This window comes from Podarcis vaucheri (genome assembly GCF_965113315.1).
Source record: "Podarcis vaucheri genome assembly, chromosome: 9".
Lineage (NCBI taxonomy): Eukaryota > Metazoa > Chordata > Lepidosauria > Squamata > Lacertidae > Podarcis > Podarcis vaucheri.
Genome location: NC_138767.1, coordinates 61,561,827 through 61,581,918, shown reverse-complemented (window position 1 = coordinate 61,581,918; position 20,092 = coordinate 61,561,827). Strand labels below are relative to the sequence as shown.

The 20,092-nt window shown below is 45.8% G+C and overlaps 2 protein-coding genes and 1 long non-coding RNA gene across 6 annotated transcripts in view; 1 reads left to right on the top strand and 2 right to left on the bottom strand.

The window, feature by feature from the left end:
- The window catches only part of ZAR1 (zygote arrest 1), a 35,279-nt gene extending 28,660 nt beyond the window's left edge, over positions 1-6,619 (bottom strand). Inside the window, exons 1-3 of one of the 4 annotated variants that reach the window (XM_082238269.1) lie at positions 5,243-6,619; positions 1,756-1,848; positions 1,586-1,660 (exon numbers count right to left, since the gene is read on the bottom strand). In XM_082238269.1, coding sequence (XP_082094395.1) covers positions 1,586-1,660; positions 1,756-1,848; positions 5,243-6,019 — 945 coding nt within the window. In that variant the 5' untranslated portion in view covers positions 6,020-6,619. The remainder of the gene's footprint in view (positions 1-1,585; positions 1,661-1,755; positions 1,849-5,242) is intronic. The other 3 variants (XM_082238270.1, XM_082238271.1, XM_082238268.1) reach the window with 3 other exon arrangements.
- Positions 6,620-6,720: 101 nt separating this feature from the next.
- Positions 6,721-20,092, top strand: part of LOC309540975 — a 145,551-nt gene continuing 132,179 nt past the window's right edge. The window contains exon 1 of the long non-coding RNA XR_014223595.1: positions 6,721-7,078. This is a non-coding gene — a long non-coding RNA (uncharacterized lncRNA). The remainder of the gene's footprint in view (positions 7,079-20,092) is intronic.
- Positions 8,034-13,905, bottom strand: SLC10A4 (solute carrier family 10 member 4). Its single transcript, XM_082238264.1, has 3 exons — positions 13,164-13,905; positions 11,318-11,528; positions 8,034-9,042 (listed from the first exon to the last, which is right to left on the bottom strand). The coding sequence occupies exons 1-3, from the start codon at positions 13,604-13,606 to the stop codon at positions 8,521-8,523; spliced, it is 1,176 nt and encodes a 391-aa protein (XP_082094390.1). The 5' UTR covers positions 13,607-13,905; the 3' UTR covers positions 8,034-8,520.

The window sequence follows — 20,092 nt, the reverse complement described above, 5'->3', positions numbered from 1 at the left end:
AGGGTCACAGGTTCCATGCCTTTTTTAAACTCCAGCCTAAGCACCGCTTTCTGTTTGGGGGCCTCTTCAGTGACTGGAAGACTCATGCATAATAGGATGCAACAACAACTACTAAAGCAAACTGTTAACGCTACTATTATTGTTGCATCTCCATCACACGCACCCTGACTACAGAAGCACAATTTCTCTCTAGGCAAAACAATGAAGATCAGTTCCAAGTACTGTATAAGGCTCCCATAAGAAGTGGCGAATGCCATCAACTTGCATTGCTCTAAAAGAAGATGAGACAAATTCATGAAGGCTGTCAGCTGATAGTAACCACCATGGTTATATGTCTTACCTCTACCCTCCAGTGTCGGAGGCGGTATATCTCTGGATATCAGTTGCTGTCAGGAGCTACAAGTGGGAAGAGTGCTGCTGTTGTGCTCAGGTCCTGCTTTCAGGCTTTGCACAAGGCAGCTGGGTTGGCCTCTGGAAGAACATGATGCTAGACTAGGTGGGCCTGATCCAGTAGACTCTTAAGGCTGCCCATTGGGGAAATGATGCATCTTGAACTTAAACCCTACATATGTCTACATATGTAGCAGAATGCACAGCTGGGGATGAGATATTTAAATTTCCCACATAAAAAAAATAATAATTAAAACTTCGTTTCCAGTTGCAAGCAAACTGAGAGCAAGCAAAGGGCTGGACTATATTTGTAACAATTACACAGGGAGCATTCCAAAGTCCTTCATTTGTCTGAAGCAACAGTTCATTCTACCACCATATGTAGAACATGCCTCCATTAAACCTAAACTACTCCACAAAGTATCCAAAGATGAACCAATCATGGGGCCACATTAACTAAAGATAAACGCCATGGCCTAGTTTGGACTTTAAATCAGCCAAATATAACATGGTTTAATAGTAGTTCTGGAACAAGCACCTCCATCTCAATCACCCACCCAACTTCAATTAAAATATCCTGGTTTCTTAAGCCAGTGTTTCACATGACCTCCCAACCAAGAAACTGATTTGAGATCACTCAAAACCGCTATAAGATCACCAACACTGTACAACAGATTAAGAGCACTGTCAATGAACAATTAATTTCCTCCATCCTTCCAATTTACTTATCCTTCCTATTAGCCATCCGGATGTAATCAAAGTTAAAGGGTAATTAAATTATCATTAAATTCTAATTATCATTAAATTCTCACCACTAGTGAGAACTGATCTTGCACAGGAAAGAGAACCAATTAAATCTACATACTCATGTACAGAATGTGCATGTGCTGTGCAGAATGTACACATTAAACTATAAATGCTGTTCTAGTGAGTTTAGAGGGTTTTCATGCTCTTCATGACTAAGTGCACATCTCAAAATCTGATAGGGGATCGGCAAGGGTCAACTGAGCAGGATGCTGCATCCTGATTCTATATAAGCACACCTGTTTTTCACAGGGGCACAAGTATTCTATACTGCAATATGGCTATCCAAATACAAGCAGTAGAAGAGACAGAGACAGAGAGATATCTAATGCCTGAAAACAGTATGTTTGGAAAGTATTTTGCCCTCAATGGCCTCCTAAGAGTTGCTTACTTGGCAGGTGATATCCTCCACACGGTAGGGATTGTAGGATTTCTGGCAAGTTCGGCAGAACTGCCTAAAATAAACCTGAGGGTGGGTGGGGAGAAGGAGAAAAGCATGAAGGCAAGTCCTTACCAAAGGACAAGACCACCACCCTCCCCTGCTCTAGTGACAATACTCACCTTGTTTGTGCCCTGCACACACCATACATAGGCACTCTCCCAGCGGATGTTGCAGTCCTTGCAGTGGTAATAGCCATACTTCTGCTCTAGGAACTAGAGAGCATAAACCAAAAAGTAAGGGAACTGACATCTCAAGTTGAGCAGCCTGTTGCAAGCCCTGACCTTGAGCGCCTTAAGAGCAACTGGCAGCAGCTTCCCTCACAAGCTTGAAGAATCAGAATAATCTTTATTTGCACCAACCACTAGCCACAGCAATAAAATAAAACACAATGTGTTGAAGACAGAAGGTAGAAACTGAACTATACAAAATACATTCTGGAGGTTTACATCAATAATCAAATAATGGATCTTATTCTAATTGCTTGAGGCAGTGTTCAAAATTCACCAGGCACATTTTGCATCCAGCTATCGGCCACTTGTGACCAAGTGAAGATGCCCAGGTACCAGGAGGGAGTATCACGTCTCCACCACCAATAGGTGCATGCCTGGGGATCACTGGATCATGACTTTTCATAACCCATCCTCTAGAATTCTATCCATTGCATTGTATTTTATCTGCACAATCGGAATGAATTTCAGGAACCAAAAAGTTGTATTGAAAAATACCATTTTTCAGCTTTCTGGCCCAAAAATGGCAACTAGACAACTCAGTTTGGTGACTAGCCATTTGGCACCTAGCTTATGAGTTTCTAACACTGCCTTGAAGAACAGTAACCAACTAATCTCCAGCTTAAGCAACACTTTCAGTCTAAGTCCAGAGAGTTTCGTCTCTCTTCAATACCTTCTATATTGAGGGTAAGAACTGGCCAATCTTCTCCCTGCAATATTTTCTTCACACTCTTAAATAAAGCAACACTATTATTTCACTAGGAGGTGAAGAGTGTCAGTGCCCCATAGCAATGTAGGTAGTTCTATGAACTGAGCTTCCTATTCATTAACTCAGCCAGACCTGGTCTGCGTCTTCCATACCCTAATCACCTCTAGGTTACTTACTGTAATACACTTCTAATGAGCCTGTCTGGAGCTTCTGAAATCATCTTCAGGTTGTTCAAACTACAGCTACCAGGATTCTGACTAAAGGCAGTAGATCAAGTCACATTACTCCAATTTTATACAATTTAAGTTGGAAACCAATTTATTTGTTGTTTCATTTGTTTATAAGAGTATCTTAAAGACCAGCTTCTTTCACATAAAACTGCCTAAGGCCTGCTCCAACTTCCCCACCCTAAGAAATAGCAAGCAGGCAGGCCCTCTCACCCCCATTTTTATTCCTACAGTGCCCAGAAACTGGAATAGCCTTCCCAGAGATATTTGGCTCCATTTCCACCCACTGGAACACAAGCAAAGACTTGCGTTCAGTGAGCTTCTTGGACACTGCTTTTTGGTACACGTGTCTTCTGCCATTTTTATTGCACAGGCTGCGTTTTAGGCTTTTTGGAATTGTCTTGATAAACTACTGCCAGCCACTTTGATTGCTCACCACAGGAAGTCAGGGTGTCACAGCTTGAAACAAGTTTCTGCAAAGGGGAAAACAAACCAGTCATTTCTGCTCTCCATTCCATCCACATGTTCTCAGGATGTGGTGGGCCAATCCACACCAGAGGAGTACTGGGGATGCAGTTTGGTATGCAGAAGCAGGGAGAGTGTACTAAATGGAACTTTTGGGTCTCCCCACCAACCCCACAATACTATGTCTCCCGGCTAGTCTAGTTTCTCCATACACAATAATGCATGAGGCTCAGAGCCCAGCCACGAAGAACTATGAAGGGATTCTTTCAATTAACTGCATTTCTGTGCTCCTTCTTGCACATGAGCAACTGTAAAAAGTCAGGGGTGGGTACCATGTGGCCCTCCAGATGTTTTGATCTCCCACCAGTCGCAGCCAGCATTACCTGTGCTCAGCAACATCTGGAGAGTCACAGGTTCCCCACCACTGGCCCAAGCCAACAACCCACAAAGTACAAAAAGCTCCTACAAAACCAACACCACTGGGTCTACTCTACGCCAATATTCAACTTTGCTCCCTTTGCCATAGGCAGGTAATTCCTATGCTCTTCTGAATCAGATACTTGAATTATCCAAAGATTCTCGTTATGCTTGCATGAAGAGCCTAGGACAGCTTGCCTTTGCCCAATGAAGCACTTCACAATCAGCCTCATGCCAAAACGGACAGTGCAGGTGCCAAACTTGTACAAGTCTTACAAGACTAAAATTGATGTATAGCATACAGCCTTGTGCATTTTTTTTAACCTGAAAGCACCTGCAAGTAACTCCCCGCCCCCCACAACAAGTCCCAGCTTGGGAGAGGGAAATGGTTAATTTCATCCTGCCACATGGGGGAGGGGGGCAACTTGAATAAAATATTGGGGAGGCAGATAAACCCCAACCCATATAATCAATCACATGACACCATTTGAATGGCAATGCCCATCAGCCTGGGGGGGGGGTCTGACACCCTCAAATATTTTATTTTATTGGGGGGAGAGAGAGAGAAAGGCCCTTTGGCGTTGGCTCCTACAGTGTAAACCTTTGCCCAGACTTTAAAGCCCCCCAGAAGCTGCTTCTGGTTTTAAGCAAACATGTCCAAGAAGAGTTATGTACAAAAATGCACAATCTGTTGTTGGGCCCTTAGGCTCTCTAAAACTCAAGTTTTCACTTACAAGAGCGGAAGGATAGCTCTATTCTTCGTTCAGGAAAGTAAGGCTTGTTCCCGCTACACAATTTGGCCAAGCCTGGCCTAAGCAGACTAACTACCACCCCACAAATAAGGACTCCCACAGGAGCCCCAGACACCATAGGGCAGAAGGGGCTGGTTAAGTTTCATCCACTCAGCTGAATTTTTATGTCCATTTTTATCCCTTCCTGCTTTGTTTTATTGTTCTGCACATAGGCCTGCGGTTATAGGGCGGTATAAAAATTCAAGGAATAAATAAACGTGTTTTCACTGTATTCTTGACTGCCACCCTGAGACTTTCACTGAAGCGCAGCAAAAAAATAAAAATAAAGCAACCCTGTTTAGGGAAGTTTTTATATTTGATGTTTTATGGTGTTTTTAGTGTTCTGCTGGGAGCCGCCCAGAATGGCTGGGGAAACCCAACCAGGTGGGCAGGTATAATTAATAAAAAAAATTATTTTATATTATTGATATTATTTTAAAAAAAATGTTTTCTCAACATTATAAACAAACACATAAAACAAACATAACTCATAGCCTTATTAAAAGGCTTACTAAATTACACTTTTTAACTTTGTTAATTGACTTCCTCGCTTCCCCTTGGTTGAATTTCATTGCATGTCCTTTTGACGGTTTTCCAAATCACAGTTCTTATAAAATTTAACTTAAACATTAGCATCCTTAGTATTATTATTATTAAGAAGAAAACCCAACCCTCCGCTGGCGCACAAGGGAAATAAGGAAGAGCGCGTCTCCTGAACAAGCAAGAAACAGGCGGGAAGCCGAGGCGAGGGCAGCCGCCGAGGGACCCACCTGGAAGCGCACGCGGGCCTTGCTCTCCTCTCGAGGCCCCTCCGAGGCCTTCTCCGCAGCCTCGTCTCCCCGCTTCTCCTCGGGCTGGGGCGGCGCCCCCTCGCCGCCCTCCCGAGGCTTCTCCGGCTCTTCCAGGCCGCCCTCGGGGGGTGCTGGGCCCGAGCCCTCCTTCCCCTCCTTGGGGCGCGGCGGCGGCCGCTGCTGCTCCTCCTGCCGGTCGGCGGGGCCCTCAGCCTTCTCCCCCCCGTCGGCTTTCGGCGGCGGCGGCGTCGAGGCCGCGGCGGGGCCGTCGGGCGGCTCGGCTTCCTCCAGGAAGGTGGTGAGGCGCCGCGGAGCCACGGGCGAGTAGACGGCGATGGTCCTGGGGAAGCGCACGGAGCGGCAGGCGCCGCTGACGGGGCTGCCTTGCTCCTGCTCGACGGCGCGGCGGCGCAAGAAGAGCGGCCGCGGCCCGAGCGAGCACTGCACCGAGGCGTCCTGGCGCGGGTTGACCTGCACGCCCACCTCCTTGGTGTTGGCCTTGCGCAGGCGGGGGGTCAGGTTGGGGTTCACCTGGGACAGGATGGCTTTCAGCTGCGCCCGCTGGTAGTTGTCGAAGTACTCGGCCGCCGCGGCCGCCGCCACCGCCGCCGTCTCGCCATAACCGGAGAAGTAGCCGCCCCGCTGCCTCCAAGGACCCTGCCCGCCTTTGCCTCTCGGGTAGCGGTAGGAGGAGTAAGGGTTGTAGGAAGGGTACGACGAGTAGCTCTCCATGGCGTCGTCCACCAAAGCGGCCATTGCCCCGGGCTGCGCTCATCACGGACGAGGCTTAAATAGCCTCCTCCTCTCCCGGGAGACCCAAATGAGAGTCACTCGGCACAGCTGTGCGGGTCTCGTGGAGCGAGCTTTGCAAGCCTATGAGAGCTTACTTCGGAGCAAGCGCCAATTAACGTCGGGTGCTTTCCTTGGAGGAAGCATGCATGCATGCACGCGCGCGGCCCGCTGTGTTGTTGCAGCAGCAGCAGGTGGTTTACTCTGCAACAAAAGGCCCCTCGGTTTAGCGGCGCGGTGTCGGCAGGATTGCAGCCTCACTGCGGAATGAACACCGCCGAACGCTGTAGGGTTTTCTCCCGAGTAAACATGCAGAGGACTCGGCTGTTAACCGGTTTTCTGATGTCATATACAAATAATAATAATAGTAAGTAGCAGAAATGGTTAAGCGCCCTGCGTTAAAATTCCCATATGGTCTACAAAAACGCATTGAAAGGGGACAGTAAGCTTAATTAGGCTGTAATCCTAGGCCCATTTACATGGAAGTAAGAACAACTGAACTCGGCAGAATTTACTTCTCAGTAAATGTACTAAAGGTCTGCCCATAAATGAGAAAGTTACCGTACTTTGAAATCAGTGCCGTTCAAGCCATTCAGAGCCACAACCCTGCATTCACTTATCTGGGAGTAAACTGACTGAAGCTCAATGGGTTTATTTCTGAATGGGCATGTACAGTGGTGCCTCGCAAGACGAAATTAATTCATTCCGCGAGTTTTGTCGTCTTGCGATTTTTTCCGTCTTGCGAAGCACGGTGTCGGGAAAGTTTTGGAAAAGCTTCAAAAATCACCAAAGTCTTAAAAAACCTCAAAAAAGGCTACCACACCGCGTTCTATGAGTTGCTCCTCAAAGTCAAGTCGCAACTGTATTAACGGTGTTAAGAAAAAGGAAACAAACTTGCAAGACGTTTCCGTCTTGCGAAGCAAGCCCATAGGGAAAATCGTCTTGCGAAGCAACTCAAAAAACCAAAAACCCTTTCGTCTAGCGAGTTTTTTGTCTTGCGAGGCATTCATCTTGCGAGGTACCACTGTACTGGATTGAGCTATATGTATACCAAGTACAGTGGTACCTCAGGTTAAGTACTTAATTCGTTCCAGAGGTCCGTTCTTAATCTGAAACTGTTCTTAACCTGAAGCACCACTTTAGCTAATGGGGCCTCCTGCTGCCGCTGCGCCGCCGGAGCATGATTTCCATTCTCATCCTGAAGCAAAGTTCTTAACCCGAGATACTATTTATGGGTTAGCGGAGTCTGTAACCTGAAGCGTATGTAACCTGAAGCATATGTAACCCGAGGTACCACTGTACTGTATATTATTTCTTAATCTCACTGCTAGGCCACATCCCACATGTGATTTATTTTACCTTGGTTACCTCTGAAGTGGTCCCACAAACTTTAATGATATGGCGTTTCAGACTTTAGTAGTATTTTACAATATACACATAATACATTCCCATTTAGTCTAATACTAAACATAGTTAATTGAGTAAATCCCACTAAATTCAGTAGAACTTACTTTCTGGTAAATATGTTTGGGATTACAACCTTGGTGAACCAATGAAATCCTAGCTTTGATTCCCAAGCAAGTCCACATGACCTACAGAAATAGGAGACCACATAGTGATGTATGCTTTGCATGCAAACAGAACAGAATTCAGTTCCTGGCTTCTCTGGTTAAAGGGCTAAAAAATACCCTTACTTGGCATCTTAGAGAATGGTTACAATAGATCTGCATCACTGGTCCAGCTCCTTTGTTAAAGCAGATTGCAGATTTTTGCTCCCAGGTATCTACCCTGAAGAGTTAATAATGCCAAGGAGCATTCGGTTTTTAAAAAGGCCCCCACTCATTCGGAAGAGAGTTTCTCTTGACTACCGCTTAGTGGGAGGGAGATCTTGTTCCTCTTCTGTCTGTGAAAAGAGTGACAGCTTTGATATCAACTAGATGAAGCAGACAGTGTCTCATAAGTCCTCTTAATGGCTTGGTAACTTCAGAAGAAATTTAATCAGTGGTAAATATACAACATGAGTTCAACCTTTCCACATACACAGAAGCTGAATAATGTAAAACAGACACAAAGCTTTTAAACAGCAATTGTTGGTGACATTCAGTTACACAAGAACAAATACTATCAGCATTAATCCCCCTGTTCTTCTCTTCCCTCCCTCTCATACTAGTCTTTAAAATTACCTTATAAAACCCCTCTCTTCAGCATGCAGCCTTCCTGCTTGCTTGCATTTCAGTATACTTTATTGTGATGGCTCATATGGATTCTTTGTGGTAGCTGAGGAGGTGGTCACAGGTGACTTGCTATTCGTGGACAAAAATATTGGCATTTTTACAAACCATATATGCTGAGGGAATCAAGATTACAGCAACTGCTTTGTGCCATCATCTCCCTGCCTCCCGCTTTGACTGAACAGTTTGCTACATGATCCCACAACAGGATTTTTCCAGTTCAGGTCCTCCCTTCCTCTAGAGGGCAGTCTGCATCGGTTCCATGAGCACTGAGGAATGGCCCTCGGCAGTCACAGTGCCATAGGAAGTATCTGGCATTTCCTCTTCCTTCAGTTTTTTGTAGGAAATGTTCGTATCTTCTTCTTCTTCCCCTACTAGAGGCTCTTGTTTGTAGGAATCCTTGCCATACACCTTATAGGCCAATACAAACAGACCAGCTTCTGCAGCCTGGAAGAGAGCGTAGAGCAAGGGGAACATGTACATGCTCCCAATAAGCTCCGGAGGGAAGGTCAGTTTGAGTATAGCGGTGCAGAGCTGTACGTTTTGGCAGCCGGTCTCCAGTGACACTGTCCTCTTGCAGTGAGGTGGCAAGTGAAATAAGGTTGCTATGCCATAACCACAGCCATAGCCAGCCAAGGGCATCAGCACAGCTACTACATAGACAGTAGCAGGGATAGTAGCCAGCAGATCAGGTCCCAACATGGTACCGGTTAGAATGAAAAGGATCACCAGGGATACCAGGAGGGACCACAATGAAACCTAGCAAAGAAAGCATTCGATTAGATAGAGTAGGATTTTGGAGGACCGCTGCTCTTCATTACATATTACTATATCAGTAAGCATACAGGTTATTTAAAATATATTTCAAGCATCAGGGAAAGCACGGAATCTGTTAAAACAAAAGACACATAAGACTGCTTCATTTGCCAAAGCATAAGAATGTGTATTGGTGCTGTTATATAAATAAATGGTGTATATTTGGTGATCACAGACAGAACTAGCAGGATTAACAGTAGAACTGCTTGTTCTGTTTCAATTTATTATTTATTCCAATTTATTTATATACTGATTTTTGTTGTTTTTTGCCCAAAGCCCCCCGAAGCAATGAATGATAAACTAAAACAAAATATACAGTAGAGTTAATTGAAATGCCGTAACAATATAAGGCAGCAAGATTGCAAAATAGCTAGAGAATTAATGGGCACTCTTAACAAGCTCATATACCACATGCTTTGGGGCGAGAAATACTAAAAAAAAACTTACCCCAGTATAGAATAATTAAGGGTTCTCTCACCACCTCCCCATTCTAATTATGCAGAGGTGCACAAGCAATCTATGTAATTAATGCAAAAGCATTTTTAAAACAAAAATGGATGGTCATGGTGGATCAGTTGCAGGAATTGCTGGAGAAAACTGATCATCTGAGCACATCTCAGTCATGGTTCAGGCCTGGTAGCTTTCTGACAGTGAAGGGTTAAGGCTTTAACAGTATATAACACCTGTGCTCCAGGGACTGCACTCCCTGCCTGTATGCTACCAGGCCATGTTCAAGGTTTTGGTACTAGTGTACAAAGGCCTAAACAACTTGGAATCAGAGTGCTTCACTCTCAGTTGGCCAACTAGCTCATTGATATCAGGGAAGTTTTTAAAATTTAATGCTATACTGTTTTTAACACTTGATTGGGAGCCGCCCAGAGTGGCTGGGGAAACTCAGCCAGATGGCCGGGGTATAAATAATAAATTATTATTATTATTATTATTATCATAAGGAGCTGAGTTTTCAGAAGTACCTTGTACCTCAGAAATCAAATATATTTGTACCCAGCTCAGTAACCCCTGCAATATGGAACATTCAGTGAAGGTGAGGCAGATGATGGCATTGTGTGACTCCTATGTGCCATAAGAACATTTTTATTTAAGTAAACATTTCTAGAAAGCCAATTTTATCTAGTCACGTTTAATACTCTACTGTTTTTATGATGTATGTATGTTATTCTATATTTTAATCTGTTGTTAAATCGCCTAGAGAGCAATGGTTGTATGTGATTCTTAAATAATTAAAAATAAATAAATATTCATGATAAATTGCAAATTACTAGTGTGACCTTCATCTGCTACCAATTTATTTATTTATTTTTACTGAAGTGGTACCTTTTTCTACTCCAAATCAAATTCCAGTGTATCTTGGGGTGGTAAAATGCCCCCTGAGAAAACCATGTGTGTTGTTGGAAAATGCTATGGGGCATTTATTTTACCCCACCCTTTTTATACTGGGCCAAAAAAAAAGAAAAAAGAAAAATGCATCACAATGGCAAAAAAACACATTTTATGTCACAAGCCACTTCTATTTTCCCAGAAAGAATACTGCAAGCAGCTGAAATTTAGAAATAGGGTTTACTACTATGCATATGGCAATATCGTAGGAGGACTACTGTGTGTGAATTCCTTCTGTGTAAATTCTGTAACAAAACAAAAAAAACGCTCTCAAGGCAGGATTTCATCTCGCAATACTGGACGGGGGATCATTGGTTGCAGTTTACACTGTTGGTCCCTCTAACGTAGCGTTGCCTTCTTTGACAACTCTGCAAGACCTCAGATATTGGCAGCCCTGCTAGAGTAGTTCTTCACTTAGAAAGCAAACATGGCACTCGGCAAATAATGCAAAGGGGTCCTGTGCCTTCAGGACATATATGCCCTCCCACTGCCTCACTGGAGCAACACTTTAATTTCTTTGTTAAAATTGCATTCTTACATTCATATATACCACTTTAGCTCCAAGGAGCTGAAAGTAGTATATTCCTCCTATTTTTTTTTTATCACAACATCCTTGTGAGAAAAAGTAGGCTGAGAGGCAGTCACCAAGCGAGCTTTGTGGCTAATTGGGGATTTGAACCCAGGTCTCCGTGGCCCTATAGTTTGACACTCTAATTACACCACTGCTCTTGGTTCTAGCTAGACGGAACTGTAGTCAGTGCCTGTATTAAGGCTCCTCCCTGTGTCCCCTGTAAAGGTGGGCATCTGGGGCCTGGCTTACCTTCAGCAGGATGTCTGCCACCCTGGTGAACCTGTATCGGATGAAGACCCCAATGCCGATGGGGAGCAGAGTGCTGCATAAGGTCATGGTGACGGCGCCCAGGGGCAACAGGCGCACTAACGGGGTGTTGATCCAGGCTCGGCTGTAGATCCACAGGCAAAGAGGCATCAAGACCAGAGCAAGCAGCGTAGATGACGTGGTCATGATTATACTGCCAGAGACGAGAAAAAACAGAGTTCCCAGAGGGAAAGGTACGTGATGTACTGAAGTTCCTTCCACCGCCCCATTCACTTTCCACGGGCTGCTCAGACGGCACATTTTATTGCAGAAGCCTCTTCCCTTTGGTCTGTCAGTGGGAACCTCCTGCTCGGCTGCTAATTTTATATGGGTGATTTCTGCCTTTTACACTTTGTGTGTGTGTTGCAGAAGCAGAAGCTGGTAGTTTTGAAAGAGAAAGGCACCCTTCCCAATGCACTGTTCTCGCCACGGCATGATATGCGGCTGTCTCTCATCTGTCCAGTGCAGGCTTTACTTAAACACACTATCTCTCTTCCCCACGGTCCACACTTTTCTCCCCTTCCTCCCCATCGTTAAAAACTTCCTCCCCACGCACACCCCAAACGCTGTTTTCCAGCACTGCTGCCTGCAGGGCGTGTCAGGCTATCAAGGTTCACAGCGCACACTGGCAGCACAGCTCTCTCTCCTCTTTGTGCCGGCTTGCAAGTGAAACTAGAGGGTCTCGGAAAGCAGGGAGAGAAGCAAGAGCTTAGTGGCTTACAAAAAGATGTACTGTGCAAAAGGAGAAGGCTGCCCACATTGTCTGGCTGTACCCCATAGCCCTGTCTTGCCTCCCCCCCCCATTAATTCTTAATTCATAGAAACAGCTGGTGGGGATTAAAGCCTGCAGGGAAAGTTGTTCCCCAAGCCCAAATGCACAGGTCTGTGGGTGATTCCTGGCAGAGCCCCTGCACTTTTCACGGGTGTGTAACAGGCAGACATTCAACAGGTGCATCTTTTATCAGGCTGGAGATGCAGCGACGAGTGAAACTTCCATTAGGAAAGACAGATAACTCCAGTGCAGGCACTCTGCACTTGCTCAGTGGCACTTGCCTCTTTGCCCCACCCTCTGGGAACAGGGCATACATAACAACTCATCTGACGTTTGCTCGGGAGTTTTACATTTCATCTCTCCGCTCCTTTTCCTCGCAGGACCTCCGTGCCTTGAGCAGGTGCTGTGACGGATAAGATATTTTACGGGTGGATTTGGCTTCCATTGTGGGGGGGGGGGAGAGGAGGGCGCTACACCTGTTGAATGTCTGCTCGCCGTCCCAATGTGAATGGAGTTGGAGCTCTGCCAGGAAACAATGCAACTTTAGACAGTGCGTTAAAGCGAAAATAACTGATTTCAGACTGAAGGACCCACAATCTCTCTCCTCCCCTCTTCCTCCTGCAGGAGAAATGCCCTCAGTCTCGCTGTCACCCTTTTCCCTAGGGTTCGCTGCCCCAGAGATGGGTGGGGTATAAATAATAAGATTTCTGTATGTATGTATGTATTTATTTATTTGTATTAGTAGTAGTAGTAGCAGCAGCAGCATTGTTGTTGTTGTTGTTATTGTTGTTGTTGTTGTTGTTGTTGTATTTTAATCAACTTGGCTTTATTATTGGTTGTTAGCCGCCCTGAGCCTGGTCTTGGGGAGGGCAGGGTATAAATAATAAATTATTATTATTAGTAGTAGTAGTAGTAGTATTAGCCGTAGTATTGTTACTAGCCCGTTTGGCTCTTCGTGCCCAGCGGACCCCCACCCAGCCTCCAGCTTCGCCCTCCCTTCCCTTCCCCTTCGGGTACCTGAGGTTCATGTCCCCGTTGACCAGGAGCGACATGATGTTGGAGAGGTTCCCCCCGGGGCAGCACCCGCACAGCAGGACGGTGACAGCGGCCACCTCGTCGAGGGCGAAGACCAGCGCCATCAGGAAAGCCACCAAGGGCATGAGCCCGAACTGGCACAGCAGCGCCAGCAGCAAGCCCAGGGGCCGCCTCAGCTGCGCGCCCAGCTGGCTCAGCTCCACCGTGCAGCCCAAGCCCAGCATGGCCACGAAGAGAGCCAGCGCCACGAAGACGCTCAGAGCCTGGTTCAAAGGGGTGTTCCAGAAAGACGCAGAGCCGCTGTCTTCCCGCGGCGCCAAGCCGGCCGTGGGCGCCCACGACGCAGCCGGGCTGGGGACGGGGCTCTCGCTCCCGCTGCCTGAGGGGACCGTGAGGTTCCCGCGCTCTTCCCAGGAGCTGTCCATGGCCCCAGGCGCGCTCTCCAGGCGTGCGTGCGTCTCCCTCGGGCGCTGAGCTTCAAGTGAGGCGAGAAGTGAGGCGCGCCGGAGGAGCCCCCGTCCGTTGGGGACAGACAGACGGGTGGACGAATGAGAGGGGGAAGCAGCTGAGGAGGCTGTCTGTGCGTCTGTCAGTCACTGCAACAGGCGCCCTCCGCCGCTACTTCGGGACCTTGCCTCGCCGGCGGCCGCATCCTTGGGAAGCTCTCGCGCGCCAAACTCACCGCTTTATTGGCTCTTTCCCGCCGGCGGCGGATGGATTTCTGGCATCGCATCACGTGTCAGTGAGTACCTTGCGCTCCTTCTCTACAAAGGACAGGCGCCTTCTTCCCAATCTCGTGCCCCAAACTGCGGCTTTTGTTTTTGTTCTATTTCGTTTTCAAAATTAAAACACACACACACACACAGAGAAATCCATGGCTGAAACCCTCCAGAGAAATTCCCGCTTGAGAAGAAAACTTAGTGCCACTTCCCTGAAAAACCTTCAAATTCTTTGCACCTTCTGGTTACAAATGCAGGCGATATTTCATCCCTCTCCATAGCTGTCAACGTTTCACTTTTTTAAAGGGAAATTCCTTTATTCCGAACAGGATTCCTCGCAAGAAAAGGGAAAAGTTGATAGCTATGCCCCTCTGCCCTGGAAAGTGAGCAGAGTGAGACTCTTTCTGCCTTTCCTCCCTCAAAATTATTCAGCCATCTTGGCGGAGCAGGACTATCCAAATTTTCTTTGGATGTTTCACTTTTTTTGGCATCTTGGCCGAGCAGGACCATCCAAATTTGCTTGGGATATTTCACCTTTTTTGGGCAAAATTTGACAGCGATTCCAACTATTAACAGCACAAGTCCTAACCATGGCTACTCAGAAGTCCTGTCAAATTTGTTAGGGCTTACTCGCAGGTGAACATTTAGTATTGCAGCCTAATCAATTCAAAGGTCCTCTCTGTGACAGGGAGAGTGCATGTTCTCCATCCTTCAGCTACAGTATTTTTATACAAGGGGCGGGGGAATCAATAATTCCATCCGACAGTGTCACGACGGCCGTGAGAAATGAAGTTCCGTGGGTGTGCAAGCCCCATTAGTGGCTCTGCAAGAACACTTAGCGTCTGGCAGATTGGGCGCATAAAAACAGGGGCCAATTGTACACACTCGCGCTCTGCCATTTTCTGAGCCTTTCTTAAAATTATCCTTTAAGGTTGAATGCCACCTGAGCACAGGAATAAAATGCATGAATGCCAGTGATGCTGCCTACATTATACACTTATACACACACACACACACACACACACACACACATGTTGTTGTTGTTTAGTCGTTTAGTCATGTCTGACTCTTTGTGACCCCATGGACCAGAGCACGCCAGGCACTCCTGTCTTCCACTGCCTCCCGCAGTTTGGTCAAACTCATGCTGGTAGCTTTGAGAACACTGTCCAAGCATCTTGTCCTCTGTCGTCCCCTTCTCCTTGTGCCCTCCATCTTTCCCAACATCAGGGTCTTTTCCAGGGAGTGTGTATATATATATATTCTTCCAAATCCATGCTCTCCCTGCCCCCATCCATTACAAGAAATAGTGCTATTGTCCCTTTAAAGAAATGCATGGCACTACAGCCTTAAGTGTAAAGCATATTAAGAGCTCACAACACAGACATGGATGAAGGCTTCCTCCTGCGCGTGGGCTGGAAAAAGGAGCGGGTGGCAATAGCTTGGTGGTATAATAGCATATGCTTGGCATGCAGACAGCCTTGGAGTCAGACGCTGTTGTCTTCAGCCAAAAGGGTTAGGCAGTAACTCTTGGGAGAGACCCACTGCTGCTTGAGATCCTGGAGATCTGCTGGTGGTTAAAGTAGCCAAGATGGGGCGACATGGGCAATGCCTGACAGCGGGCATAAGGCAAATTCCTATGTTTGCATCAGTCATCGTTCAGCCATCCTTTTGTGCTGTTGCGCACAAACAGTCCCAACTCCTGGCCTGACTGAGTAAAGCTAGGAAAGCCTTCTTCCTGAAAAGCTACTGCAGTTAGTGTAGAGTAGACCATGGGTAGGCAAACTAAGGCCTGGGGGCCGGATCCGGCCCAATCACCTTCTAAATCCGACCCGCGGACAGTCCAGGAATCAGTGTGTTTTTACATGAGTAGAATGTGTGCTTTTATTTAAAATGCATCTCTGGGTTATTTGTGGGGTATAGGAATTCATTCATTATTATTTTTTTCCAAAATATAGTCTGCCCCCCCCCCCGAGGTCTGAGGGACAGTGGACCAGCCCCCTGCTGAAAAAGTTTGCTGCCCCCTCGTGTAGACATACTGGGACTAGATGAATCAATGGGTCTGAGAATATAAGGAATATGACAGCATGCCCAGGAAAGGGGGGGGGGTGGCAAATTAAGCACAAAATGATGTGGGCGGATGTTGCTCTTTGTGATACAGGCATGATCCAATAGGTGCCTGTCAAGCAGTGATCTTCCATTATGTCAACGGCAATAAATAATTATCATGTTTGCTGGGCTGCTGGATGAGAAAGAAAGAAGATTGCTTTTCCAAGCCAGCAATGCATTGCTGTGAGATTTGCTGGGGAAACTGGATAATATTTCCAAAACCGAATCACTACAGGAAGAAAAGTTGTAAGTGTTCCACACAATATATCTAGCGTGGAAGAAACATTAGCAGACAAAAAAAATTTCTATTTGGTGATGCACATAGCTATCCTTGTTTTATAGACATCAATTGAACCTGTCTTTTCTAAGCCTCCCTCCTGTTATTTAAACCTACTGTTATTAGCCCTCTCCTCTACTATTTCTTTCTGATAATCTTTTAGATATTGGCCCATCTCCTGCCCTCCTCCCTCCACTTAATCTTTGTTTCTTCAGGCTAAACATGTTCCTTCAGTTTTCCCTGAGGGCAAGATAAGTGTGCAGTCCTTTTTATCTACAAATGTAACTTCTGAAATGTGGGCTGGTGTTAGAGATATTTGCACAGCCATATTCTGCAGAATTAGCTATAGAGGAACTTTTACACTCAATTTTAGCGAGGACAGCTTTGCACTGAGTAAATAAAATTGCTCCTTTCACTCCAGTTTCTAACCTACCTTTTATTATTTGCAGTTGAGTTTTGTAGGGAAAATGTTATGTTGAAGGCAGGCGGAAGCAACTCATCTGTGAGAGCACATTTGCAAGTATAATAAGAGAACATTTGTGAAATTGATACGCCCTAAAGGACAAAAATACATAGTGATTCAATCATCACTATACCACCCTGAGTATTCCATTCTTAACCAGTGTAGTAAACTATCACAAAAAGGGTTTGCTAATCAAACAGGCAGTGTTGTGCAACAGGCAGCCTGTGAGCCAAATCTGGTCCAAAGCCAGCCACTATTCTGCAATGCTGCTTTATTGGCATTTTTAGCTCTGGTTGATCTCTTCAGTTCTGGTAAATCAGCTGTTCTTAGAAAGCAGAACTGGCTGAAACAAATTGGTTGTGCCTGTGCAATCTCTATCCAAGAACAGTCACTGCAGCACTGGTTCTTTCAGTATAGATTAAACATGGCCCCCACTGAAAGAAGCAAATCGAAATGAAAAGAACAAGGCAATCTTGCCCTGTTAGATCTAATAAGCCAAGCAGGGTAAGGGTTGAGCCATCAGGGGATAGGGAACATCTCCCTATGTAAAGCGCTCTGTACACTGACAGGTAACAATATAACTGAAGCTGATCAGTTGGTAAGACAATGTCCTGGACCAGTCTACCCTAGTTACAGATAGGTAGCCGTGTTGGTCTGCCATAGTCAAAATAAAAAAATTCCTTCCAGTAGCACCTTAAAAACCAACTAAGTTAGTTCTTGGTATGAGCTTTCGTGTGCATGCAGACTTCTTCAGATACTGAAGTGTATCTGAAGAAGTGTGCATGCACACGAAAGCTCATACCAAGAACTAACTTAGTTGGTCTTTAAGGTGCTACTGGAAGGAATTTTTTTATTTTCACTCTACCCTAGTTGTTGTTGTTTAGTCGTTTAGTTGCGTCCGACTCTTCGTGACCCCATGGACCAGAGCACTCCAGGCACTTCTGTCTTCCACCGCCTCCCGCAGTTTGGTCAAACTCATGCTGGTAGCTTTGAGAACATTGTCCAACCATCTTGTCCTTTGCCGTCCCCTTCTCCTTGTGCCCTCCATCTTTCTCAACATCAGGGTCTTTTCCAGGGAGTCTTCTCTTCTCATGAGGTGGCCAAAGTATTGGAGCCTCAGCTTCACGATCATTGAGCACTCAGGGCTGATTTCCTTCAGAATGGATAGGTTTGATCTTCTTGCAGTCCATGGGACTCTCAAGAGTTTCCTCCAGCACCATAATTCAACCATAGCTTTAACACTCTACCCTAGACTATGTGACAAAAAGCAATATACGTCAGATTGGAAGTGAGCAATTCTTGTCAGCAAACACAGCACATTAAGCTTGCAAGGGTTCTCTGGCAACTGACCCTGGGTTGAATTAGCTATTAAAATAATGGTATGCTGGATGACTTTGAGCAGATATGGTGGTGACAGTTAAGAGGTCTTTACTACTATCACTGCTACCAAGTACTGTATGTTCTAAGCTACATTTGTGTTCTGCAGTAAGCAAACCTTCACATGCAAACTTTCCAAACTCTGCCTTGTGTTGAAATTTGAGGGTCCAACTTGTGAATGAGATCTCATGCCTCTTTCTTTCTTTTTCTCCCTTCCCAAAGAGAATAATTTAAAAGGAGTATGAAAAAGGGGTAAGTGGGAGAGACAGTAAATATGCATAGTCAGGAGGGAAAAAAACCACTGGCTCTGAGCAGCCAATTGCAGGAGTTACATATAGCCTAGAAAGTGGGCATAATACTTTTTGAGGGCTTGGAGAGAAAGTGACCAGGGTGTCACTGGCAAGGAGATATGGTACTGTCAGAGGGTTAGACAGCAAACTTTCCTCCATTTGTGTACTAAGATTTGGTGGATGCTATGTAGTCTGTCCGCCTCTAGGGAATGTAAGCTGAGTAGAGCTGCAGGTTTTAAAAGAGACAGGTTGAGGGGAGGCCAGAACTGTGTCACAGAGAGAAGTAGGAAAAGATTAATGAGCCAGCTGGGGTTGTGGTATTCACTAGTAAAAAAATGAGGTTTCTGCAAAGGAAAAGAATTGGGTTCAGAGCACACATATCCCCTCAAGCTGTTGCCCTCATAGCTTCAAGAAGCTTCTTGGGGCATTTGACTCTTTCTCTCCAGCACCAATTTTCGGAGGGCTGCAACGTCTTAAATCCTTCTTCCTTTTTAACAGGGAGGGGGTTAACCATGTCTGGTGTGCAACATCTATATTGGGTCTTAACTAAAAATGGTGGAAAAGGAGATTGCAGAAGTGACAGAAGTTGGGCTCTCTTTATGGTCCAGCTCTCACTCAAACATAAATAATAAAAACAAGATCCCAAGGAATCGCCTGGAATTCCATCCTCCCCTTTGTGGGTCCTATTATTAATCATTTCCTCCCACATATTTTACGGGATCTCAAATTTCAGTGGCACACTGTGCAACGCTAAAATCTGTCCCCCACCTCTCACGCTCCATTCTGCAGCCTTGTTTTGGCACCCCCGGCAGCATGGGACGCAGTGCCAGCAGGCTGGTCATGCCACCTTGAAACTGCCTCCAATTGTGGACAAACATTCAGAAGACATTCATGCGTACAGCTAACCAACAGCAGTGTGGTAGCTTGACACTTAGAGCACAATGCCCAATACCCTCTCCTGCCTCCCCTTTTAAGAGCAGAGAAAGAACCCTATTCTCATTCATCACTCGCAGTCGCTAATGTGCCGTTGGCTCGTCACCCATATGCAGCCACTAAGAATGGCTGTCACGTATTTAAGGGTTTCCTGATATATATATATATTTAAATCCTACTATTAATCAGCAAATGAGAACACAGTGACTCAGGAGGACTCAGTGTTCTAAAAACTGTTCCGTCAGTTCTTCCCATTTACATCCATGGCCATCTGCCCAATACTGCTCTTGGGCACAGGACTTTTGTCAGGCCCACGAAAGGGCAATATATGTCACCTTTTACCTTGTGAAGGATTCACAATGATAAAGGAAAAGTCATTTCCAAACGAGATGTGGTGTAATGCTCCCAGTTATGGAGAGTGGGTAGGACTTGTGTTTAACAGCAAAAAGGCTGTGTGTGTGAAGAGCACAGAGCCTTTCAGCCATCCATGGATGAGGAATAGTCTTATTACCTGCCCTTCACCAGAAGGTCCTCAGATGGGTTCCAGCAATATAAAATACAGGATTAATATATTTTAAAACAAATTACAGTGGTATCTTGGGTTACAGACGCTTCAGGTTACAGACGCTTCAGGTTACAGACTCTGCTAACGCAGAAATAGTACCTCTGGATGAAAACAGAAATTGCGCGGCAGCAGCGAGAGGCTTCAGGATGAAAACAGAAATTGCGCGGCAGCAGCGGGAGGC

Coding starts and splice junctions, on each gene's coding strand:
- SLC10A4 (XM_082238264.1), bottom strand. CDS start 13,606: ATGGACAGCTCCTGGGAAGAGCGCGGGAACCTCACGGTCCCCTCAGGC. Junction 11,529..13,163: donor AACGGGGACATGAACCTCAG/GTACCCGAAGGG, acceptor CGTCTCTGGCAG/TATAATCATGACCACGTCAT. Junction 9,043..11,317: donor TGGCAGACATCCTGCTGAAG/GTAAGCCAGGCC, acceptor TTTCTTTGCTAG/GTTTCATTGTGGTCCCTCCT.